This window comes from Lissotriton vulgaris, chromosome 2_1, assembly GCF_964263255.1.
Source record: "Lissotriton vulgaris chromosome 2_1, aLisVul1.2, whole genome shotgun sequence".
Taxonomy (NCBI): domain Eukaryota; kingdom Metazoa; phylum Chordata; class Amphibia; order Caudata; family Salamandridae; genus Lissotriton; species Lissotriton vulgaris.
Window position 1 is genome coordinate 283,992,952 of NC_141687.1, and position 17,179 is coordinate 284,010,130.

The window sequence follows — 17,179 nt, forward strand, 5'->3', positions numbered from 1 at the left end:
CAGCCCGGCAAACACCTAGATTTCTTTGGGCCAGCCCAGGGAGCAAGCAGGCAGACGCACTGTCCGAGTCACATGACTGTTTCCACATGGTTATTGGACAACAGCTGGTGACGGTGAGTTGGGCATTATATTATTGCTGAATGTAACGGGGCGGAGCCCGGTGCCCATGAACACAAACCGCCGCTGTTAGTTACTATGAAGTGCTGTAACAGGGAGATTTTATATTTGCCAGTTACACCCATTTACAGCGTAGTCTCCAGTGAGGTGAAATATAGCATGGCATGAAGGAATTAAACATAGTCAGTGTTAAACATAGTTAAAGGATTGTTGTTTTTGTAGGCAAATTCCAACATTTGTTCATTGCTACTCTAAAGATGCCATTTTTCCTCCGGAAAAGTTCTCATCTTTGAGTTCAGTTGTATTAATAAAAAAAAAAAAGTCTTGAAAGAACCTGGGGATAGACACCATATTAATTATAGATGCACTCCCCACTAAAGATAATGGGAGTGGGGACCAGTATGTCAAGTCTTTTCGCAGGCTGTACAGCAGGATTACTGTATTCCTCTGCTATCATTTTGTCTGATTATTCAAAATCTACATCTCCAGGTATGTAAAGTCTACATTTACTGTCTTCAGTTCCAATACCCAGTTTATCTTCGACTTATGCTTCCAAAATAGGGGATATTACTGACTTGACTTCTTAACCCTGAGACACAAGAAATTCCTGTACATTTTTAGTATTTGTTGTGCACACAGGCCTGTTCATTTAGAGCTTGTAAATGGAAAAGTAGATTGCCTACATAGAGCATCATTCTATCTTCCACTTTCATCCCAGGAGCTGAGCATCTCTCCGAAGACACTTTGTCAAAGGCTCTATATAAAGGACAAGGGAGCAGAGACAGAATACATCTGTGTCTGGTCTATTTTTTCATTGGGATGGGTCTGGAAATAATCCAGTCATTAGGATCAAAGGCTTTCTCAAAATATATCATACGTATAGCCAAGGGGAATTAACTGGAATTCCAGTGGTTTCGTAACCTACGGATATTGTGTATTGTTGATCTATTTGGCATAAAACTATTTAGATCTGGATGTACAAGGCACAGGCAACATAAACAAGACAGTTTGCAAGACGCTTGGCAAGGATTTTCACCTTTATGTTTATGAGGGGGTTGGGTCTGCATGAGGTGCATACTTCTGTCAATCTGCCGTATTTGTGCATTGCAGTGCCTCTGGCTTCTCACAGGTTTGGCAGAAGGCACACCTCAGGACACCGATCCCTCTGCAAGGAAGCCCTTTGGGCTGGGAGACTTGTTGTGTCTGGAGTTGGCTATTGAGGTTAGGGGACTTGCTGTTCTGGAGTTGGCTAGGTACCTCCGCCACCTCTGTGACTGATAGTTCTTCTTCATGTGAAATCTGTCATCTGCTTTCCAGCGCCACATGACCAGTCTGAAATTATATAAGATCTCTGGGGAAAGGGGTCACCCTCTGATCTAGAGTCTGGAAGAAGTCTTTAAAGTGAAGGGAATAAGTACCTAAAATGCAAACAAAACTCAACTCGCTACCCACTCTATAGAGAATTCTAAAATGTGAGGCATATGTTGGGGAAGTCTAAACACCCCATGTATGAACCAGCTGTTACATAGTTTGTGTCAGTACCCTGGAACAACACAACACAACACAACCCAACATTCCAACTCATTAAACTGAGTATGATGAGGGAGTTTATTTGGTTACACGGCCCTTTTCATGGCACTCCGCAACCCAAGTATAAGATCCCTAAGGTGTGGGCAAATATTTTCATTGTTTGCAATCTGGCTCAGATACTCTATAAACCCAGTGAGGTGTGTCCCCCCCCCCCCACCCCTTACCCCCCTCCAGTCACTGTCATCATTCATGTGTAATTTGCGCCCATATAAGATCAATCTCACCTAGGGAAAGGCCCGAGTTCGGACAGGGGTGTCTGCAGATGGTTCGTCAACTTGTATCTTGTACACTGTCCACAGACTGTAGCTGGCCTTATGGTGTTATGCATTTCTGGTCTACAGGGAAGTCTGAGTCTGGTGCGGGTGCCGAGTCTGTGGACAGAGCCTATGCCCCCTTTGTGTCCATCTTTTCCATATGTATGGTGACAACTGTCCCCGAGGTGAGTCAGTTGACCTCTTGTGGGGTACCTTGCATAGTCTGTATGTGGTTTTCATCCCATGACCAAAACCTTTGATTCACCACGGAGGCTCTGGGGTGTTTGAGGAAATTATACTGCCACAGAAGAGTTCTTTGCGTTTCGCTTGGTAGAGGAGCATATATTTAAGGTTCACAGCTCTTAGTATGTATTTCACTCGATGAAAGGTCTTTCACAGCTGTTGTGTAGGTTTGATGTAATCTGGGAATGTCAGAAAGAGGGACGATGCATGCATTGTTGCACATTGACACATGCCTCAGTTTGAATGGTGTCTCTATACTTGTTGTTTTGCATTTGTGTAATGATAGTATTTGGAGTGAACCCTGGAGGTCGGACTGGGGATCCATTAACACAACCAAGCATCTAGGAATTGTTCTGAATGTGTTCCCTCTGCTCTTTTGGGGAGCAACAGTAGGCGGATGTTGTTAAGATGAGCTCTACCCTATGTGTCCACCACCCACTCACCCAGGAGTTTTGGAAGACGTTGCTGTCTCCCTACCGTTCTCTGCTGCTCCTTGACTGCATTTTTAAATACCAAGACTTTTTCTTCCACCCCAGTTGCTCTGTCAGTGTTTCACAAATATTGATGCAGCTGGACTAAATCTGCTCCATCTTCCTCAATTTTGTGTGGTGGGGTATGGTCTGTGGCCTGTGGGATCACTGCCAACTTAGAAGCTTATGTGGCTCCTCCCCCACAACTCCTATTCCTCACTCCTTCAGGTGCCTTCAGCATGCCTGAAGGGGATTTTGTAGGTTTATCAATTTTGGCCTGGTGCTTGGTCTATGCTGCTTAATCCTTAGTAATTGTATGTTGCTCTACTCCTCTCATGGCTTCAGTTTCCACAGGTTGATGGGGCTAGGATCTCTGCTTCCCTCCACAGCAGTCCCAAATGCTGATTTTGAGGTTGAGCGCCGCACAGGTGAGAGCTGCACTCTACCTCTTAGTCCGCATCTCATCCAGGACTGCTACTCTCACCATTATTCCCAGGGTTTTCATCACAGATCGGCTGGCTGCACCTGTGCTGGGTGTTGAGGATGTATTAGGCTGCAAATGAGGTTGATGGTGAAGGATTTTGACTTGGACTCTAGAAACCAGCAACTGCCATTCTAGGCCTCTAGCCACACCCCAACATCCTTCTAGATGCCACCAAAAAGGATTCTGCATAGTTCACAAAGAATCCAAGATTGAACAGGATACTAACAATCAGACCTAGGATAGACTCTACTGCTTTCTATTAAGATGCTCACAAAAGACAGTCATAAGGTATCCACCAAGGCCAAAATGTTGGTGAAGATCCTGTACTGGTTATGGTAGTTTTTCACCATGATTCAGTTGAATTTTGCTTTGTGTTTACTCTAGCAGCAGTAGGCGAAGGCAAATGTGCTGCACGTTCACTGAACACAGCCAGTTGCCATTCTCACCAGCTTCCAGTGTTGCAGGGAATCTGCACAAATGCAGAACTATGGGACCTTGGTGTATAGTGACTTAGTCTTCTACCACCTTAGTACCATGAGCCAAGGGCCGACTAGCAATAGCGTCTTACTTGCTCTCCTACTCACTCACAGAGAAACAAATGATTAGACACCCCAGAACACAACACTCCCACATCACTCAGGAATCGCTTTAACAAGACACACCCTTTCGCTCGCACTCTTGTACTTGTCCACAATAAGATCTGACAGAGACACGAAACAGTTTAAAATATTTATTTTAACTAACGTGCCCTAACATGCAGTATACATGCCACAGCAAGCAGGAGAATGCATAGTACAAATACAGTCCGCATAGCAGCTAGTCCATATATCTTGAAGGGAGGTGTCATCCTAAAAAGACAATGTGGAAAAGTCTATAATGCCTAACCTCCCTCCCCTTGCTAAGAAGAAGTATTATTATATAACATAAGATATCTGGGCTTTGTCAGCAGACCCCATACCTTAGCCTATAGATGGTAGATCTACATCATAGGTGCTGCCTCGCTCTTCTCCCTGGAAAGGTCCCTCTCCAAATGGTTACTTTGAGTTAAGTAAGCTTCATGCTTTCATGTAGGCAAAGTGTTGCTGCTTCAAATCTACTGAGCACGCTTGAGGACCTAGTTCTTGATGGCCAAAGCAGATTATGATGTGGGAGATGGAGCTTCAATTTCAGAATAGATTTTTTTGTAGTTGCAATTACATAACGAGTGACACCCATGACGAAGCGCAAGAGCGCTTTTAAATTCACTGCTGGGGGTGTCTCAATGGACCGAGCCGCTCAGCCTTTGCCAGCATAGTGTTGTAGCTCTTTGGAGGTGTTGGTCTTCGCTGCTAATAGGAATCTCTGTCCTGGTTGCTCCTTCCCCTCCCATGAAGCGATACCTCTTTCATATAGAAGGCCATGAGATGTTGTACATTGCCCTCCTCTATCCCCATGGTCCTGCAGGAGTACTGCAGAATGATCTGAAGCTGGCAGGCGAGTGAAAATAATCACACTGGAAGTATTCAGAAAGACAACTGAGCTAAGGATGAAGGATAACGTGGAGGAAAAGCCTTTGCTTATATCTGGTCGAGGTAAGACGGCCACTGCAATTCTAAATCCTGCTGTTCTTGACTGATGGGGCATGTCTGACTGCTCTCAATGTAGTCAAACTCCTATAAACGACAGAGGGGATGAACTCCTGTTAGTCAATAGACCCGGAAGAGCTTTGAGCCTTGGATTGTGCCATTGTGAGGACCTCCGCCAAGATTTGGTGTGGCAGGGAAAGTTGCAGACTACTGGAGTATGTGGACACCTGTTGGGTCCTCCAAATAAGATTGTTGCTGGTGGCTGATCTGCGGGTTTGACCACTCAGTGGGGGGAAAGTGCTTTTGCTTCTTGCTGTGCTTCTTTTGTTTTAAGAAAGATTGGGTTAAAAGCTGGGGGAAGCAAGCTCCTCCTTGCAATGAAGCTTACCAAGAGAGCCTTTGAAGGTTTTTCACTCCTGTGTAGTTGACGCCCCTATCGTGTTCCTTGACATCTAAGTTCAACTGAACAGCTTTGCTTTTGCAAGGGATACCTTTGTCACTTGTGTAGAGCCAGTGAGAGTAACCACCATACAGGAATAGGAGAACTGCTGAATAGTGCCTTACTAACAATCTGGCAGGAAGCCTATTCTGGACTGTACCTGCTGGTCAAAACCACATGCTCTTCGCAGACACTTCTTTGTGGAGATGAAATCCTGTGCTCTCCTGTGTGATTGATTTAGTCTCTGGATGCAAGTCCGGTGGTTCTCGAGGTACTGTGAATGAGTGCCAGCCCTAAGGCCGTCATTATGAGTGGCGTGGTAAAGGGGCCGGATTTTCCCCACCCCCAGAGTTTTCGATCTCGAGAGTACTGGTAACTCCAGGGTTGGGAAAATCCAGTCCAGTAGAATGTGGTCCACGAAGATCCACTAGGAAATGAGGATTCCCCGGGCAATTCAGATTACCAGCTCCATCTCAACTAAGGACTTTTAATGGAGTGAAGTAATTTTTCCCAGTCAAAAATACAGATAATGCAGGGTCAGCAGCTGCCGACAGTCATTATGCACAAGATAAAATGGGCGCAATGCAAAAAAAGGTGGGAGACGGAGGTGAGCGTAGTGGTTTAGGTATGGAGCGACAGCAGTATAAACATCTGAGAGATAAACCGGTCAAGACATTTACTGAAAGTCAGAGAAGCAGGTTCGGATTTTTACTGCTAAGCAAAAAATGAACTGGCTGGATGTGATGGGATAGCTGGTGCCTGGTACCGGACGTCAAAGTCTCCGTTTACAAAAACTTTTCTGGTTCATCTACCTGGTGGCATGCTCCTCTATTCACTATATGAGAGTGGGAAAGAGACCGGATGCAAGAGAGCGTTGTACTTTTAACTGAAAGAGGAAACCCTACTTATTTTAGGTGGTTCCTTGAGGGGATGGATGTTTGGGAACGGTTTGTCACATTGGCAAGAAAGATGTGCAGCTGGTGGGCTTGGCATGTGCTCCAAGCAATGAAACACCATTCCAAGTGATGGGACCTTTGAATAGGCACAGTAGAGGTATGCCATGTTCTGGAAGTACTACTTTTTTAAAATTCTGTTTGTTCTAATCTATACCTTTTATTGGGTTATACATTTCGAGTCCATATTCTTGTATTAGAGAATGTATATGCAGTATGTCTTATTGCTGTTTGTGGGATGCACTGTTGAAATCATTCTTACTTTGCCTTTCCATTTCTTTAAGTTTAATATTTTTAAGCCCAACTGTGGAGTTCCTTCAATTTTGGGACGTGCTTTGGATTGTGGGAATCACCGATTTCGTCCTCAAATTCAGCTTTATGGGCTTCAAGTGCCTGGTCCTGTTGGTGCCTTCCTTTGTGATGTCTTACAAGTCCAAGGTAAGAGCAGTGACCTGCACATCGTGTGTGAAAGTGTCAATAACTAATTTGTATTCCACCACCAGGAATCTGGTATGATTGAGCAGTGTTTTCAAATATGCAATTCTGTGTATAGCATTATCGCACCTAGTAGTTTTTTTGCATTCACCTCAGTTGTTCTGCTTCTACTGGTGAGCTGCAAGTTCCATAGTTTAGCACTGCAACACTGTCTTCAGCGCACAAGTAGGACTTAAAGACAAATTAAGTTAGAAAGGTCACACTAGCAAGATGAATACGAATATGGGGAGGAGCGCATATATCAAAGTATTCAATGTTGCTGTGAACCAAATAGGTTAAGGAAACACAAGCCAAGTGCTAAGATAAATAAATATTTCTTCACTTCTGGACTGATTAATTTTAACACATCCTAGGAATTTATACCCCCCAAAAACAATCTGAGATTCCAAATTTAAATTACAGTAAGCAGTCACTTCCACAGGTTTGGTTTTGATTGTCAACCGTTTGTCCGTTTTTGTTCATCAGTGTTCCAGAGGGTTAGAACTTTACACATAAAGGGTTTTTTTTTTGTCAAGGAAGAGCATCTAAATAAAGCATGTTTGGTGCTTTTTCCATTGCTGTTTCCCAAGATCTTTTTCACAGCAGGGACAGAATTTGTCCCTAGGTTTTTTCTTTTACCTTTTTATTAAAGACTTTAAAAACCATTGCTTTGTTTCTACTGCAATTGCTATTTTAAACAATAATCTTTCTGTGTTTGGTGCTTATTTGTTCTTTGTAGGAGAGAATAGGATGAAGAGCAGAAATAGTTTTAACCTTCTCCTTTAGGTGAGATGGATGAGCTGATAACACTCCTACGAAGAAGACACCCAATACAGATCTTAGCCCTAGGTTCAGCTGGGGGCATTGAAGGGATTATGATAGTGTTAAGGTCCTGTTGCTTTGATGATAAGGTTCAACTGAGCCATGCCACTGTTTGCCCTAGTTCAGCTTGCTTGTGTGGCTTGACTTTAGCAATTGGTACCCAAGACAACCTTTGCAGGTCGAAAGGTTACAATAGTATATGTTTTGTTAATCTTTGTATTTGTTGTTGTGCCACTTTTGCACACAATCTGCAAAACAGTATGTTTGGTCTTGTTTGGAGGGGGATCATAGCAAGAGAGAGGAATTTTGCATATCGAAGGCATGACAGACATTGGCATGGAGATTACAATCTAGATACCAATAAAGTGAACAAAGAACTTTACAAGGCCAAGCAAACTATCCGTCTCTAAGTAGAGGGGCTAAATAATAAAGGTGAATTGAAAAGAAGGGAGACTATAGCTCAGTACTAAGTGCTGAGACTCGCAGGAGCCTGAGATAAGTATTACTCACTAAAGTCAGCAAACAAGAACTGACAAACTAAAGGCCTGATTTAGATCTCGGCGGACAGGTTACTCTGTCACAATGGTGACGGATATTCCATCTGTCAAAATATAAATCTCATAGGATATAAGGGAATTTATATTGCGGTGGATAGGATATCCGTCACCGTTGTGAAGGAATAACCCATCCGCCAAGATCTAAATGAAACTCTAATTATTAGAGTTATAGCAATCAAAATAAAATTATTGTGATAATTCATAAGAAACTAATAGAGATTTCGGAATATTAACCCCAGCATTGTTCGCTTATAAGCAAAATGCAGCATCCAGATATAGTAAGCCTGAATAAGAGCAAGAGCTGCTGTTGTGACAGCCCTATAAGGCAACATCCAGCCACACAGGCTGCATAAGTGAACACTGACTTAAGCGGGTTAACCAAACACAGCAAAGGACTCTGGTGCTACTAGCAAGGGGCCTGAGGAACTGCAATGAATCATAACTGAAAAAACAGAAAACTCTGATTGGGGGAGTGTGAAATCGGAAGGCTAAGTTAGACATATAGACTGGAGAACACACCTATTTTTGAGCCAATTCAAAGTACTTGCACCCTCCGCCTTGGGACAGGAGTGTTAATATACTATTCTAGGTCTAATTTGGTGCGGTCTCAGTTTGACTTTGGAAATCCTTGAAAGTGTGGTACAGTGGCTGATGGATTTCACTGCAGCAGTACGATTTCTTTTCGGAGATTCGTTTTCAGAGTTCTTGATATTCAGCTTTGGGAAGGTTGAACCTTGTACAATAAGGGTCGCTCTCTTCCAGCAGACCAGCCCAGTTTATTGTTGGAGATGTAGAACAGTTATGTTTTGCATGACAAATGACTCTGCCTACCAGTAAAGGCCTTATGAGAGGAGCCACTTCTCTGACATCTCATTCCTGTATTACAGCCCTTAGTGTTAAATCCTCCTCCTCCTGCTTCCCCGGTTTCCACAGTATCTGAAACACACATATGATCCTCTTCCGGTTAAAAATGTACCATGTAGAAAGGGGATCGCTTTTGACTCCCATAAAGTAGGACGCACTGATGAATGTTTAGCACTCCCATGTACAGTGATACATATACCCACGCTTCCGCCAGAGACATTCAACTTGTACTCAAATCTCAAATTTTAGCACAGCCTCTGGAATTATACCTCAATAAAACTATGTCCTTCAGCTGATTATTTTAATTGTGCCTTGACTTAGTGCTTCTGAGTAAATGAGTCTGCACATTTATAGAAAGCTTTCCAGAATACATTTATTCTAGGGGTTATCTGCACCCAGCTTCTGTGCTCATTTTTGGGTAAGGGAGATGGAATGTGCTCAGTAGGATAAAAGATGCATAGTTGGGTCTTTACAAATTATATGGTGCGACTCAATAGGAGGAGTAAATAGCTGAAACTGCAGTTTTGGGCCTGTGACAAAATCTGCACTGCTATGTATAAAGTATGAACCCTAGTTCAACCATTTCATAGTTCTGGGTCATGGCTTATCTACCCACAGTGTAGTGATGGACACATCGAGCTAAATAATGCCTTCATGGCTAGCAGCCAAGGAACATGGCCGCAGCCTAGAGGCTCCGAGCACCCGACGCAGAGCCTGATTAATCCGATCACTCATCCGTTATATCCTTGATCCCAAAGTGCATGGGATTGTAGCAGAGACTGTTTGGCACCGTCCGGTGCTGATTGCTGAATCTGGCGACCCTCCCTGAGGCAGTAAACACCGTGAAAGAGCTGCGGCCTACCAGCCGTTGAAGACCGGGACCCACAGTGGCGGCAACACCCGGGAAGGGGACCCCTGAGCCGGGCCCTCTGGCTGTAGACAGACGGCGGCGATGAGGACACCGCCTCCCCCACCCTGGTTTCCTGTGAGGGGCAGAGAGGGGAAGCGGCGCAGAGGTAATTGGCGAACCGGGGGAGGTCTGGCGCGGCTCCCTGGCAGGCGGCCCGGTGACATCGGGCCTGAGATCCGAGGCAGATGAGGTGAGACCTCCCCGTCACCGCTACAGATCGAGGCGCACTGGTGGCCCTACACCTACCCTGGCGAGGGGCGCTGGGGGGAACATAAAGACCTTGACAGCAGTGGGGCCACATGAATAGGATGAACCGCTGACACTGGGGCTCGAGGGAGCTGTTTCGGGAAAGGACCTGGTGCGTCCCCCGGCCGCCATTTTGTGTCATCGGCTGCCCTATTAACAGTGTGAGGCCCTCCACGGTCCCCGATCGCGGGTGGGAATTCGGACTAACGCAATTGCGTTGCCATCCTACAGGGGACCAGAAAGTCGCCACCAATCGACTTCAAGAACGCCCACATCACATTTCTCCCAGACTACACTGCAGCGGTCTCGAAACAACACAGAGGGGTTCCTAGAAGTTAAGGCCCTCCGTGAGCGAGAGATAAAGTACTCTATGCTGTTTACAGCCAGGTTGAGAGTGGAGGATGGAGGAAAGGTGTGGTTTATCCTCGCACCTGACGAAGCCCAGGATTGGTTGGACGGATGGCGACAGGTGGGACAACAGGGCCGCACTGATCACAGAGAGCAGCACTGGGACGAGTAACGAGGAGTAATGGATCGGGCCTATATGTGAGTCATATGTAGCAGAGACTTTGAGGATGAAAGGCCAACGCAGAGGCTGCGGAACTGACCTGAGCCACGGCCTGGAGAAACTGTGCCAGATGGTGACTGGGTTTGCCTAGAAGCGTTGGGATGTACTGAGTTTTTTGGGTACCCATCCTGAGTCACTGTCTGATACAGGGGAGGGAGGCTGAACCTTGAGGAGTGTTCCGCCCTGGCTGTGCTTAATGACACTTGCATGATTGACTACGGCAGTCTTTTGTTCTCTGCCGCCATCAGACAGGGATGTTGGATCATAGCCATTGATGTAGCGTAAGGGCTCTGTGGAGGACTGGATGCTATTTTCTCTCACCTCCACCGTTCAAGAATGGGAAAGGGGACAAAGCACTCTGCTTTGTTGGGGTGGCGGGCAGTTTTAGTACCGTCTAGCAGGGAGGGGGGAAGGAGGGAAGGGAGTTCATTGCATAATGTTCAAGTTTTTCCTGTTCTAAAGCTAGGGCGAAACCTGAAGGCAAATGTGCATGATGTTGCTATGTGGCTGCGATACTTCAGCAGCAATTTGCAATGTTGTATTGTCTATGGCAGGAGAGACGATATCTTCATGTTCTGAAATTGGTACTGTTGCTTCAGCTATGGCGCTAGTGCCCCCTTTGGCAGTACTTACGTGGAACGTGCGAGGTTTAGGGGACAAAATTAAGAGAGGCCTCGTGCTGCACTATTTGAAGCGTTGCGCACCAGCGGTGGTACTGTCACAGGGAACACATCTGGTGGGTTCGGCTTGCAAAGCTATGGATTGCTGGGGATTCAGAATGCTGGTACACTCTGAGTTCACATCGGGTTCGAGAGGAGTAGGGATTTTAGTCCGAAAACACAAGTATGCAACTCCATCTTGTGCTCGGGGAGATACCCTCAGTCCTTAAAAACCACGCTGCTCAAATCTCTCTTAAAGAAACCGGGACTGGAGAAGACCGAGTTAAAAAACTATCGGCCAATTGCCAGCCTGCCTTTTTTGGCCAAAGTGGTGGAAAAGGCCATGAATATGCAATTATCGGAGCATATTGAGACACATAGACTGCTGGACGATACTCAGTTCGGATTTCGGAAATACCATGGCACCGAAACCGCCTTAATCCAATCCTCCGATGATGTGCGCCGAATTAGAGACCTTGGGGGGGAATGCAGTGTTGGTACTGCTGGACCTCTCAGCGGCTTTCGACACGGTCGACCACAAGACCTTGGTCGATCGTGTCGAAAAGATGGGCATTTGCCACACGGCCAAGGATCTCCTGGCCTCGTTTCTTTCTGATAGAACTCAGGCCGTCACCCTTGGACCTTACCAATCTGCCAAGCTGACGCTACCATGTGGGGTACCTCAAGGCTCATCCCTGAGTCCGACACTATTCAACATTTATGTGTCGGACCTCGCTAATGTCATCAAAGCACATGGGATGGGCCTAACCTCATATGTGGACGACACGCAATTGGTTCTGGCCATTAGGGGTGACGGAGTAGAAGTTGCCCAACGCTTTCAAAATGGAATGATGGAGATAGGAGAGTGGATGGCAACTAATTGCCTGAAACTCAACTCAGAAAAAACGGAGGTTGTGATATTTGGCCCCCTTTCACCGGACTGGTCAGCTCAGTGGTGGCCTGCCACATTTGGAGCAATCCCTAAACCAGTTTCCAAAGTAAGAAATTTGGGAGTCATCTTCGATGATGGCCTAAATTTTATGGACCATGCAAATAAATTGGCCTCTACAGCCCACACTAAACTACGCATGATACGAAAAAATCAGTCCCTACCTTCCAGTGGCAGCCATTAAAACCTTAGTTAGTTCCCTGGTTCTAACGTCACTGGATTATTGTAATGGCCTACTTTTAAACACACAAACCAGAGTCTTGAGAAAACTACAGTCAATACAAAATGCGGCGGCTCGCCTGGTTTTCGGAATCCCAAAGTATGCGGCCATTTCGGATGCCATTTCACGACTTCACTGGCTGACAATCCAGAATCGGATCAAATTAAAGTCATTGTGTATAGTTTATAAAGCGCTCAACAGGCAAGGCCCACATTTTTTAAGTGGGCAACTGATGCCATATCTACCTTCCCGTCAACTCCGGTCCTCCAACTGCAACCACCTAGTGGTTCCTCGCGTCAAAACAGTGTCATGGGGAGACCGTCGATTTACGGTCGCCGCACCAAAACTGTGGAACACTCTCCCGTTGGACATTAGAGCTTGTCCAACCCTTCTCCAATTTCGCAAGAGACTCAAGACGTGGTTGTTCACCCAATAACTCCTATAAATACTGGTAAACACAGAGCACTTTATCACCGATCTGAATTTTGCAAATTAACCAGCGCCAAGACGCCTGCGGGTATTTGTCGCGCTTTACAAATAGCAATAAATAAAATAAATAAAACAATTCCCATTGATTGTGCATCACACCTGGTCAGATACGCAAGGGTGGTTTGCAGCCATCTCCTGTCAGTGGGAGGGAAAAAGATTTAATATAGTGTCAGTTTATATACCCCCTGCTATTCAATCCGTAGGCTTCCCGGCGCTTAGCGCTTTCCTGTTAGACCTTCCCAAAGGAGAACTTCTTATGGGGGGCGATTTTAATACGGTGGCTGATAGTTCCAGGGATCGCTGCCCTAGTAGGCCCAAGGGAGCGGGTGGTTCCTCCATGGTTGGTTTTCTTAATGCCCTGGGTCTCACTGACACCTGGAGATACAGACACCCTACAGTACACTTATCAATCAGGGGTACATAATAGTCTCTCCCGTATTGACTACTTTCTCCTCTCAGCACAAGGCCTCCCCCATGTAACTGATGTAGAGATACGCCCTCGGGGCATATCAGACCACTCACCAGTGCACCTGACCTATACGTTGCATGTCAAAACTAGGAAGCGTATTTTCCCTATCCCACCGGGTTATTTGCAAGTTCCCAAGATTCGTAAGACATGGTGAGGGCTACAAAACACTACACCCTCGACCTCGAACACTCAATCCAGTCCCCAGGCATTTTATGGGAAGCATACAAGACAATGATTCGAGGGCGGGCTATAGCTTCCATAACGGGCCTTAGGCGAGTGTCGAAGATCGAATTAGATACTCTAGAGGCTGACCGGGCAGTGCTTCAGGAGCACAGCCTGCGTCTCAAACAATGCGCCCTTAAGAATACCAGACTGAGCAAGTTAAATTGCTACTCCTAGCTACTAGGCATACCATATACGAGGTTGGTGACAAGACAGGCAAGCTCCTGGCATGGCTAGACAGGAGGGATAGAACGCAGAGGACTATAGCGCAACTTCGCACTCTGACTGGTACTATAATCGCCACCCCTGAAGAAATAGTGTGCACACTGGCTGACTACTTTGAGCAAGTCTACACCTCTAATTCCCCCATGACGGTGGCAGAATCTCATACATACATACATGACATTCAAATGCCAACTCTTACAGAGGAAGCAGCGTTGACCCTGGAGGCTGACTTCACGATTGACGAGGTTACAACCGCCATTCATTCTTTGCAATCCGGTAAGTCCGGAGGGCCTAATGGCATCCCCCTTGAGCTATATAAACACACGTCCTACTCAGTTGCCACGCATCTTCTAGCCATGTTTCGGCATGGTTTGGAGGCTGGAGTCCTGCCGCATGACCAACGTAGGGCCACTATAATCACTGTACCCAAACCGGGAAAACCCCTAGATGAATGCTCTTCTTACCGACCAATATCCCTGCTAAATGCCGAGGCGAAGATATTGGCCAAAATGATAGCTTTGCGATTAACCCCACACCTAGAAACGTTGATCCATCCGGATCAATCCGGGTTTATGCCCAACAGAAGTACTGCACTTAACCTGCGGAGAGTCCCCGCGGTTGTTGCACGTATGCCCTGCCTACAAGAACCGGCAGTCATCCTTTCATTAGATGCACGAATGGCATTCGATATGGTAGAATAGACTTATTTATTTGCAGTTCTCGAACATCTGGGCTTCAGCCCCAAGTTCTGTGCCTGGGTGAAATTATTATATTCTAGCCCTCTGGCCCACGTAGTGGCAAATGGTCATATCTCCAGGGACTTCCAGCTGGGTCGTGGCATGTGCCAGGGCTGCCCATTGTCACCCTTGCTGTTTGCCTTGGCCTTGGAACCATTGGCGGCCTGGATCCGATGGGATCATATGATCAGGGGGCTGCATTGGACCGCATCATGGGAGGACCGCATCTCCTTATATGCGGATGATATCCTTTTATATCGGACGTCCCCAAAGCGATCTATTATGGCGCTCCTTAAAATTTGTGAGATTTTTGGACGGGTGTCGGGCTATACCATTAACTGGTCTAAATCCATCTTATTTGTCCTCAAAGGCCCGCCCCCACAACTCCCGGTGGAATGCCCCCTAAGAGTTACGGAGGACTCCTTTAAATATTTGGGGGTGTGGGTAACGCCTAATTCTAGTGACTTCCTCCTTAAAAATCTAGAACCTCCCCTAGAGCGATTCCGATCCGATGTCAAACACTGGCACACTTTGCCACTGACACTGCTAGGTAAAGCGGCCCTTTACAAAATGATGACACTTCCGCGGCTGCTATATATATTGGAAAACACCCCATTCCCTGTTCCAGTAAAATATTTTAGACAAATAGACACCCTGGTCTCGGGTCTACTATGGGGTACCAAGACGGTGCGGATCTCACGTGGTAAGTTGGTTAGGAGCTGGTATGGCGGAGGCGTCGCCCTCTCGGACATACAGCTGTACTACTGGGCTGCCCATTTAAAAGTGATAAACCAATGGCTGCACGCATCGCACACAGAACCGGCATTTCAGGCTGACCGATACGAGATCGGGGAGGAGGGGCCCCTTTCTGTATTGTATGACAAAAAGGGCACAGTGTCCCTCTTAGGCCCGACGGCACACACAGTGGGCATATGGTATACTGCACAGACCCGTCTCAAATGCACAGGCATAATTACTCAAATGACTCAGTTATGGACCACATGTAGACTGGGCAAACTTCGTAACAGTAAGGGGTTTGAAGGTTGTAACCTGATGGGTATCTCTACGGTAGGCGACCTATGGAAAAGGGCCGCAGTCATACCATTTATCAACTTCAAGCTCAGTATGATTTAGCATCCACTGAAAGATTCAGATATTTACAGGTCCGTCATGCCCTGCGCTCAGTTATCCCATCCAACACTGACCTGCCAGAATCAACCCCGCTTGAAGACAGGCTGCTTACGGAGCATATGCACAAGAAAGTGACGTCTTTTACCTATCTCAAGCTAGTTAACAATCTACCTGATCCCACCCAGAAATTGAGGCATCATTGTTCTGAAGATTTGGGGGACTTTGACGATGCAGACTGGCAGACGGCACTATCCTCCCTGAGAGAAATGGCCATACCCCCTAGGCTTCGTCTAATACAGTTAAAAATACTTCATCGTGTGCACTTCACTAGAACCACTCTGCACGCTATAGGATGCGCCCCACACCGATTTTGCCCGAGGGGGTGTGGGGAGGAGGGTATATTCTTCCATACTATATGGCAGTGCCCTCGAGTCGCTCCATACTGGGCGAAGATTATGAGAACGATGTCGCAGGTAGTGAATGAATCTGTGCTGCCTGACCCCCGATGCTGTTTGCTAAACATCTGCGACCCTAACAACCTTACTCACCCTGCTCAGGACTGGGTGACACTGGGCATGATGTTCGCTAAACGCAATATTGCCAAATACTGGGGTGCTGAAGAAGTTCCCAAACTGAAAGATTGGTGCGTGGATCTAGATGCGGCCATGATGGCAGAGAGAGTGGTATATTTGCACCGGGGCTGCCCACAAAAATTGGATAAGATCTGGGGTGCCTGGAATGAGTACAGAGGATAATTGTGTGACCCGCCGAGGCCAGATGAGGGTATCGAATCTGATGAATAGATGGGTGGGAGTGGGGGGCTAGGAAACTGTACCGATGTTTCTGGAACAATGTAATTTAATTACTCTACGAATTGAACTGATACTATCTCTTGCATTGTATTGCCTTATTTGCTATATGAATCATTTGACTGTCAGACGCCCTACTTTTGTTGTTAATAAAAACAGTTTAAAAAAAAATAATGCCTTCATTGCCACTGATTTAATTTTGTGAATGAAACATAAAGCATACTTTCAGTCTATTACAGGTAACCAGTGAAATGCTGAGCTCATATTGCTGCTGTGATCACATGTTCTCAATCCTCTTGAGTCTTACATCAGCATTCTTGACAATGTCAGTATATTTATTTGGATGTTCCAGCTGGAGCTTCTTGAAGAAGTCTAGAGGTGAATTTATAATCTATAAGGAATGAGTACCATGCAACAGAAACCAATTGCTTAATCTGAAGGAACATAGTCCGTTCATCACCCTTGAACTCTAGGCACTTACATGGTTAACATGGCAAAAGGTTTACCGAATATAGTGGAGAGTTGAAACTATTATTTTTATGTATCTTGCGCCAAGCCTAAGGTTGATCACTTCCATTTATTTTCTATAGCAGCATGTCTGAGCCATTCACAATTGAGTGATCAGACCTCGCCCCCTTAGCTGGACAAGAATGTTACTTCACTGTTTCTTAAGAACCAGGCAATGGGCTCTAATTTCCAACCTAAAAAAATAT

The 17,179-nt window shown here is 46.0% G+C and overlaps 1 protein-coding gene across 1 annotated transcript in view; it reads left to right on the forward strand.

Moving 5' to 3' along the window:
• The window catches only part of RNFT1 (ring finger protein, transmembrane 1), a 259,999-nt gene that overhangs the window by 138,245 nt on the left and 104,575 nt on the right, over positions 1–17,179 (forward strand). The window contains exon 5 of the mRNA XM_086954939.1: positions 6,400–6,553. Coding sequence (XP_086811065.1) covers positions 6,400–6,553 — 154 coding nt within the window. The remainder of the gene's footprint in view (positions 1–6,399; positions 6,554–17,179) is intronic.